We start from the raw sequence: 9,182 nt of genomic DNA on the forward strand, positions 1-9,182 counted from the left end.
TATACGATTCTGTTGTACAAGTGAATGATTCAGAGGAAAGTGAAAAACTAAATGAATCACTGAGGTTTTTGTTTTTCTGCATATGAAGAGTTTGGCTGATCAGTTCAAGTATGACTTTGCATTCTTATGCCAAATCATGATTCATTTCAGTATTGGAGAACATGTATAATTAAGGGATATATTTTACGTGCAATGTACAGAAAGGAACACCATTTCACTTGAATACATTTCACGTGAATTTATCAAATGGTGTTTCCCACATGTGACATTACAAATGAAATTCAAATGAATGCTTTCCACATGATAGCATTAAATGAATTTTCACAAGAAATATCTACATTTCTAGATCATCATCAATATTTGGAGTGTGTTACTCATATGTGGTTGTTTGGAATTGGATTCTTTTATATATTAAAGAAGCTAAACCCTCAAACTTTTTTCCTTGAACTGACTCATTAATTGATGGCCTTATTAATTGCGTCATTATTCAATTGTTGATGTTTTTCACTCAACCAATGCTAAAATTAATTGTATTACCAAATAAAATATTCTACCTCACCTTTCGTAGGGTTGCTACTCCTGTGTGTTATTTTCTCATTTTGCTGTGTGTCCTCTATTACTTTGCTTTATCCTGTTCTTCTGTGCTGCCACAGTGACCCAGTTTCCCCACAGGGAGTGTGACCTAATGCCGTCCCTGCCAGCCCCATTCAACCATTAAACCCTATCATTTTTTATAAGCAGGGAGTTTGGTCTAAAGTGATGAAATATTACAAACAACTGGGAGCATTCAGGTTGGATTATGTCCAACTAGAGCAGCAGTGATTAGTCAATGAATTGATTAGTTGTCAACTACTGAATTAATGGCCAGCTATTTTGGAGATCGATTTGAGTCCTGTTTTAAGAAAAAAGCTTCTCAAATGTGAATATTTTCTGCTTTCTTTGGTCATCTATGACAGTAAACTGAATATCTTTGGGTTGTGGACAAGACAAGACATTTGAGGATGTCTCCTTGGGCTTTGGGAAAAAAAAGTCAGATTAATCAAAAATGAAAATAAATAAATCAATTGATACGTCATATATTTTCCTGGAAGAGAAGCTGTCCCTCTGAACAGAAACACAGCAGCAGTGCTTGGGGGGCACAGAGGCCAGACAGGTCCTGTCTCATGCAGCAAATGGGCTTTAATTAATAGACAGGCAAGCCTGAAAGCAGTTCTGGCACCAGCTAATATGATGAACTCTCATTGTGGTGGTGTCACCACAAATGTTTCTGATAAGCAAAAGCAGCAGAGGATCAAAGCCTCTAAGCTGCTCACTTTGCTCCGGCAGCTTCCTCCTCTCCTCACCTTCTTCCTCCTCTGCTCTCAAAGTCTGAAACAGTGCATCAATCCTGTCCTCAGGTCAGCATGCCACCACAGCTGCAGCATGAGTGTTCATCATGCCCCCGACTTCCATATGACAAAGTATTTTCAAACTATTTTATATTTACACAGTATTCATGATGACTTATTTAAGACAAATGAACTGGATATTGAGGATGTAACGATAGACTCAATGCACAATTCAATACAGTTGATGATACTGGGTTCACTATACCATTTTCTCGTGACTGAGATTGAAGACAAATTATGTCTAAGAAATAAAGGAATCTTTCCTACATCTACAAAATATATGTTCTCTATCAAATTATAGAATCCTTTTTTATTAGTGATGTAGAAACTGCATAACAATGAATATTTCCATTTCTTTGTAAAAGTGAAACTGATATCTTTGTGCTTTGATACCATGACTTATATTAAAATTTATTTTTCATCTCACCGATTTGAATCTTTACATATTTGTATCACGATTTAACTTTCCACGATACATCTTTACATTCCTACTGAATATTAGAAATGTTATTTGAAACCAGTGTTAAACAAGGAGGGGTTGAGAAGTTCTGATTTGTGTTCCGGGTGGAATGAGTATTTTCCTGATGAAAGAAGTGACTATAAATAATTGTGTTGGCATCCTTACAAGCATGATCAATGATAATTAGATTACTAGATAAATGAATAATTGTAGGTGACCATACAGGTATATGATTACATATTTACCATTAGATTATATAAATTTGTCTTTTGTCAGTGATTTTTCTATGCCATATTTACATCAGTGGATCTATCTCTTTATATTTCTGCTTGCATCAATAATCAGGACTGATTTATGGCAATATTGGATTTTTATATGCATCAGTGTGAACAAGTACCTTGACCGGTCAGGTATTTTTTCACTGAATTAGCCATTGTTTTCTACAAAAATGTACTGTAAGATGTTAAATAGGCCTCTAAGACATATTCACAAAGATTTGGTCTGAAGATATTCTAAATCTCCACCTTAACATTGAAGTTCCTGCTGTTTGAAACATATGAGACGAAGATTAGAGCTGCAGATAAAAATATATTCAATACAAATCCGTGGTATTCTGTTCAGTTTAAAGAGAGAGAAGCTCCGATTAGAGAAAAATAAATTTTAACTTGATAAATGATCAATCAAAAGAAGATGAGTGCATTTCAACACAATTACTATCATTATGATTATCAATATTACTGTTGATACCATTCCTCTGTGTTGCACATTGGCTTTCAGCCTCCTTGTCGTTTTTTTTTTTTTTTTAATATGTCCCTTAAAAATGTGAATTTTTCGTGCAAGGCAGCAGGGGAGAAAGGGGAGGTTAATCCCAGTTTAATACACTGATGCACAGCCCAGGACCGAGGCTGTGATGATTGTGTTATCTCCAGCCAACATTTGGGTCTCCCTCAATTTCAACCCGGCAAAATAGCTGGGAGAAAGTGCAGATGGAACGGGGTAAGTGTGGATGCCCGGGGAAAAGGGTTATTAATAGCTGCAATAGAACTTCCCACAGCCTGTGCTCTCTGTAAAGCTGTGTCTCATCACTTCCACTGGATTTGTTTGAAGTGCTCTCTCCTTCCTTGCTGTCAACCTTTTTTTTCTTTCTTTCAGCCAGGCTTATTCTGGACTCCAACATTGCCACTGTTTTTCCCTATAGCAGGTTATACATATCTTAGGGAAACAGCGTATTGACTAAATGCTGCCTTAAACTGAAGTTGCATCGGTTGGATGTGGTTTGACCAAAACCAGACGGCCATCTAACTGTAGCCACAGAGGGTACCCGCCCTGTCCATTACATCTGCCCAGGGTGGAGTGAAGCCTATTCACCATATGTGGAGGCCGGTGGCCGAACAAACATTTTATAATATATTTACAGTGTATTCTGAACATATCAGACATATTCACATTGTAGTAATACACAGCTGTTAAAGAGAGGGAGAATGGACCTCCTATTGTTGTTTAAAATTGTGTCGGATATTAAAATGGACCTACAATAACATGTAGGGTGGCCTATAATGTATTGTTATTGTGTATACAATAATAAGCTTTTTCTAAATTTAAAATTCTTTCATTTTAAACATACATGTGCAATTTTTTTTGCTAATAATATTAGATTCATGTTCATTATTATTATTATTATTCATATTTTCAGACATATTTCAATAACTGCAGTAACTCTGACCCTGTTAAAGACCCAGTATCGACAGAACATGATCATTATTCTGCAGATTTGTATATCATATCAAAAAATAAAAAGATATACAGTCATTAGCTAATTATAAAGATTGAACTATAAATCTTTTATTATATGTGTAACATTGTGTGACTGGTTTTAAGGGTTGGACAGAAATTAAGTTGACTATTTGCATGTAGTAGGCTATGTAGCGTGTGTTACCAACTGTATTGCTAGAATGGCTGCAACTGTGATTATTTTCATTATCAATTCATCAATGAATTGTTTTGTCAATAAAATGTAAAAAACAAAAATACTCATTATAATTTCTCTGAGCCCAAAGTGATGTCTTCAAATTGCTTCTTTTGTGCAGCCAACTAACCAGTTCAAACCCCTCTTCAAGGCTCTTCGTTTATTATCACAAATGACAAAGCAGAAAATGCTCACATTTAAAAAACTGGAACCAGCAAATGTTTATTATTTTTACTTAAAAAATAACGATTAATCGGTTATCAAAAGAGTAGGGAACAGATTTCCTTTATATCAGCCAATCGTTGTTCGCATATACAGTAGCTTATCAGATGAAAATGTTGTAAATAGTAGTCATCCATGTGTTTGTCTCAGTCACACCTCTTTCATTCAACTGCTGCTAAAGCACACTCTGGCTCTCCCTGAGAACCTACCAACGTGCCACCAGAAACAATCCAATAAAAGCAAATGAAATGAATATTTAAAAATACAATCTAAACAACATGAGAGAGGGAACCTTAAAATCTCATGAATTTGCGCCGCAGGCTCCACACCGCGAAGTGAGCCGCTGAAAGATGAAAGTGAAAAGAAATAAAAGGCTCAATTTAATCTGCTTTAAAGCCCTTCAACAGAATGCATGTGCCTAGAACTGTGAGAGTGAGGGCTGATAGGGGATAAATATATTTCTTACCATGCCTTCGAGCTATTACACCCCTCTCCAACACAGACGCCTATTCAACAGACACCGGTTTCATTACCAGCTGTAATAGGCTAAGTCTTCAAATGATTAAATGCCAGGCCCGGATGACAGAAAGACAGTAGCTAGGCTGATCTTTTGAAGAACATGAAAAGGAGGACAGTTGGAAAAAAATGTCACCAGTGGAACCAGTGGCCCGGAATCACTGGACGCTACAGGCCTTAAGTCTAATTAATGGACAGCTGATTTTGATGCTGACTCAAACAGGCCTACAACACCAACAGGGCTGCCACTAACCATTATTTTCATTATCGATTAATTGGTTGATCATTTTCTCCACAATCGACTGGTCGTTTGGTCCATAAAATCTCAGAAAATGCCCAAGCTGACGTCCTCAAATGTCTTGTTCTTTCCACAACCCAAACCATATTCAGTTTACTGTCATAGAGGACTAACAAAAGCAGAAAATATTTGCATTTGAGAAGCTGAAATCAGAGAATTTAGACATTTCAGTCATTAAAAATTACTCAAATCAATGATCATAATAGTTGGCAATTAATAGTTGACAACTAATCCATTAATAATCTAATCGTTGCAGCTCTAAAGACAAACAACAGCATGGAGGTCATTCTACAGCTTGATGAAAAGTGACCCAGCAGCAATCTCTGCCAAAACTAACACTAAATATAAAATGTTGCAGTCACTGTGTCACATCCATGACATTTTATTTTTTTGAAATGTTCATAAAAAGCTCATGAACTGCTAAATATATGTCTCCATAATAGGGCTGCATGAAATGGTAAAAACCCAATATTGCAATTATTACTGCAATTTCAATATGATTCACCATTATTGTTGGAATTATCATTATATATGATAATATATATATATATTATTTGTCAGGGTCCTTACCAAACAAACATGTTTTCTAACATCTGGAGAACAAGATTTGTAGACAATGGTATCTCTTCAGAACTAGAGTACTTCAATGACATAATTATGCTGTTTGTGACACATTTTACCTTTATCAAAAAATTGCAGCTTCTGTGATTTAGATATTGCACTTGATCATATTACAATTTCAGTAATATTAATGTACAGCCCTCCACAACTGAGTCATTTGTAATGTCATTTGGCCCCTTAAATTGATTTAATCTGTGCACATTTTTCAAATATCTCACTAAAAATCTTACAAAGGGCTGTACATTCTGAGATAGATGAATCTGTGGATCTTAATTCTCCTGGTGGCATTCAATTTGAAGTGTAATACATTTCAACCGTATTTTTTCTGTTATGTATTTCTAAACTCTTTGGTCGACCTTAAGTAAATGTGGTTGTTTTTTGGGTGAAATCGACGTCCACATTATGACCCCCTTTAACAGGCTGCTGTGAGCTCACTGGCTCCTGGCCCCTAGGTGTGAGCGGGGGTCCCTTTCAGGCCGCCTGTAATTGATATTGACTGGCTCGTCGGTCATCTGTCAGCATCGCTTTCAAGGGAGCGTTAAAGCAGCGCCACAGGAGCGCGATCCCTCCGCCGCTCCCCGTCATAAATAATTAAGTGGCCCCTGTGTCTGCCGGGAGAACAGCTTAAAGGAGGGGAAACCCGGAGCGACAAAACGCCCGTTTAGGCCCAATTTGTAGACAATTCACCGCGGAGACAGTAGTCCAACCGGCAGCTGTCCACACGCTCTGTAGTTGCTAAAAGCGGCCCGGCTGTATGTGTCCTTCTCCGGCCTACCTTTGTCGCCGAGGATGCCATCGATGCTGTGTTTGGTTTTCTTTTCTCCGTCTTCATCTTTCTTGTCACACTCATCCTCATCGTCCTTCTTCCCAAATCGAGCTCGAAGTACCCGGCTGATGGAACTCACTGCGGACAGAAAGCCAGCTTAATAAAGAAGAAGAAGAAGAAGAAGAAGAAGAAGAATCCTTTCCATTCTAGTGACATCCTTGGCTTTATTTTTATTTTTATTTGTTTTATTAAAAATTGTAAATATATTGGAGAATGATTTTGAGAAAGATTGAATTAAATGGGGCTTACCAGAGGAGGCCTCACCTGAAGGGACTGTGCTTCTGTCACACACCCCGTCCTTCAGCAGCTTATCCCGGATCTCCCAGCTGAACATGCCGGGGTTGTCCCGCTTGTACTCCTCGATCCGCTTCTCTACGTCCGGCGTGGCTACCTGCTGCAGGGGGGACAACGAGGACGCAGTGTGATGATGAGGCCATACACGTGTAAAACCAATGATAATAATTCAAATAACAATAATACAAGTGCATTAAATATGAACGTCATTAGGATGTAAATAAACACAATTCTCATTTACTTCAATATCATCATTATTATTATTATTATTATTATTAGTAGTAGTAGTAGTAGTAGTAGTAGTATTACGGCCGGCTCTCACCCTGGGCTTGCTACCTCCTATGGCTCCGGGCCGGATGGAGCCGGTCTCCTGGTAGCGGCAGAGGATCTTGGAGACGCAGCCGTGGGAGACGCGCAGCTGCCGGGAGATGACGCAGGGCCGGATCCCGTGGTGGGCCATCTCCACTATTTTGTGTCGGATGTGGTTGGGGAGCGGTCGGCCGTTAATGAAGACCCCTCCGAGCTGGTTAACCCGTCCCTGGCCCAGAGGAGTGGACACTGTGGAGGACACACTCAGCTTCCTTAGAGACAGTTAGAGGAAAATACAGGTTGTTTTCTCTGCATATCGTCTAACTGTAGGCCCGGACAGATTATTCTAGGGCTCGGCACTCCACAGTCCCATCCGGCCCTGTAGAGGAGGTAAAGAGCTCCTTCTGTCCGTCTTCATTATTCACCATCACGCCGTCCAAATGTGGGCCTAATCCTCTGCTTCTGCATGCTTTATATTTGATTTACATTTCCAGACGCAGGACACTTGAAGAAATCCCACATTTTTATAAAGCTTATAAACTCTGTCTGGGTTATTTTGGGATTTACACTCATTTTAAAGTCTGTTGGCAACTGGATGATTTTTTAATATATGTTTTTTACTTTATTTAGAACAATTCCGTATGTTACAGAATCCTTGGTTGCATTCTACAAACCAACACTACCAATAATAGACACTGATAAAATATACAAAAATATAAAAACAAGCAGGCCACATACTCTCTCTCTCTATATATATATATATCTCATATATTTTTTTATTTGCATTCATATGCAGATTTTGCAACAGAGGCAATTCGATGTAGAAAAAGAAGAAAACATTTTTTTGTAATTTGTTTCTAAAACAACTTGAGGGCCACATTAACTGTGATATTTACCCATAATTAATGATTATTAATATTGTGCACATAAGCATGGGGCCTTAAATGTTTAGCCTAGTGAGCTAATATTAGGTTTTAACTTATTATCACAATTTTAGTCAGCAAACAAAGGCCCTTTCAAAATGTGGAAAAATGTGTTTTTAGTGGGAAAACTTAGTGTACACTCAGGGCCATGGCTACTGTCACGTTAAAGTCTTTCCTGTTTAGCCTAACATATTTTTATTTATCAGAAAGACCTGTTTTCACAGCAGCCATTTTACCATAAAATAGTAGGGAAAACACAGCAGGTGTTACCAGTTCCATTTAGTGTAGTATGCAGAGCCTTTCCACTGAGCCAACAGCAGCACCCTGACTCTGTTTGACCTGAATGGAACGGAACCTTAATTAGTATCATTGGTAACGCCTGCTGTAATTACCCTACTATTTCATGTCAAAATGGCTGCTGTGAAAAAGGTATATCGAGCACTCAAGTTTTCAGTCTCCTGTCTGCTAGGGTAAAAGGCCCAGGAGCCTGCCGTGGAGCCGCATACCTTCCAGAGGGAACCCTGTGCGGGGGTAGTTCTGTCCTGGAGCCGGGCGCATCATCCGCGGTACCGTTCCTGGCAGAGACGACATTGTACCATTAAAAAAAAAAAAAAAGATACAAAAATAAAATAAAATAAAAAGACGGACAAGTTTCTAGAAGTCCAGTTCAAGAGTAGACTTGTTGGTCACAGATGTTTAGAAGGGAACAGGTCCAGAGTGTGGCGCAGCAGGAAGAGGGGGTGAGGAGCAGTGAAACCCCCAAAACAGCGCAGGTTCAGGAGATATTCGTTGGCAAACTGCAGCTGTGAGGAAAGCAAATCTCCATCCGCTGCTCATGTGTTCACAACATACAAGTGCTCTGTCTCTGTGACAGGAGCTTATTTAACCGCTCTATAGGACTAGTGGGACTGAGACGGTCTCTCTCGGACAAGTCTGGACCAGGCGGGCTCCAGAAAGGGGGACGGGTCACGAGCGCGGATAGGTTCTTGGTGCTTTCTCTTATTTGAGAGGGAAAAGCTCCAACAAGTTTCAGCAGCCAATCGGAGGAAAGGGATAAAGACACACACACACACACACACACACACACACACACACACACACACACACACACCCTAACACAAACTGCCAGCAGCAGGGGCGGATCTAAATATTCATGGGGTGTCCAGAGGGTGGCATGGAGACTTAAAGGGGTGGCAGAAATACATATTGATTTAATCCCAAACAATCACATATATAAATATTTGCTTGGAAAAGCCTAAATGAAGATATCAAAAACATTATTGTGACACATTAGTAAAGCAATAGAAATATCTTACGGTGGCATTAGAAATCAATACATTGTTTGATTTACACATTTTC

At 39.0% G+C, this 9,182-nt stretch overlaps 1 protein-coding gene across 2 annotated transcripts in view; it reads right to left on the reverse strand.

Moving 5' to 3' along the window:
* LOC127377803 (paired box protein Pax-7-like) overlaps positions 1-8,733 on the reverse strand; it is a 72,196-nt gene extending 63,463 nt beyond the window's left edge. The window contains exons 1-4 of one of the 2 annotated variants that reach the window (XM_051426053.1): positions 8,330-8,733; positions 6,914-7,149; positions 6,562-6,691; positions 6,247-6,375 (exon numbers count right to left, since the gene is read on the reverse strand). In XM_051426053.1, coding sequence (XP_051282013.1) covers positions 6,247-6,375; positions 6,562-6,691; positions 6,914-7,149; positions 8,330-8,414 — 580 coding nt within the window. In that variant the 5' untranslated portion in view covers positions 8,415-8,733. Of the gene's footprint in view, positions 1-6,246; positions 6,376-6,546; positions 6,692-6,913; positions 7,150-8,329 lie in introns of both variants that reach the window. The other variant, XM_051426052.1, reaches the window with a different exon arrangement.
* Positions 8,734-9,182: the final 449 nt, after the last annotated feature.

The sequence above is a fragment of the Dicentrarchus labrax genome, unplaced genomic scaffold, assembly GCF_905237075.1.
Source record: "Dicentrarchus labrax unplaced genomic scaffold, dlabrax2021, whole genome shotgun sequence".
Classification (NCBI taxonomy): Eukaryota; Metazoa; Chordata; class Actinopteri; family Moronidae; genus Dicentrarchus; species Dicentrarchus labrax.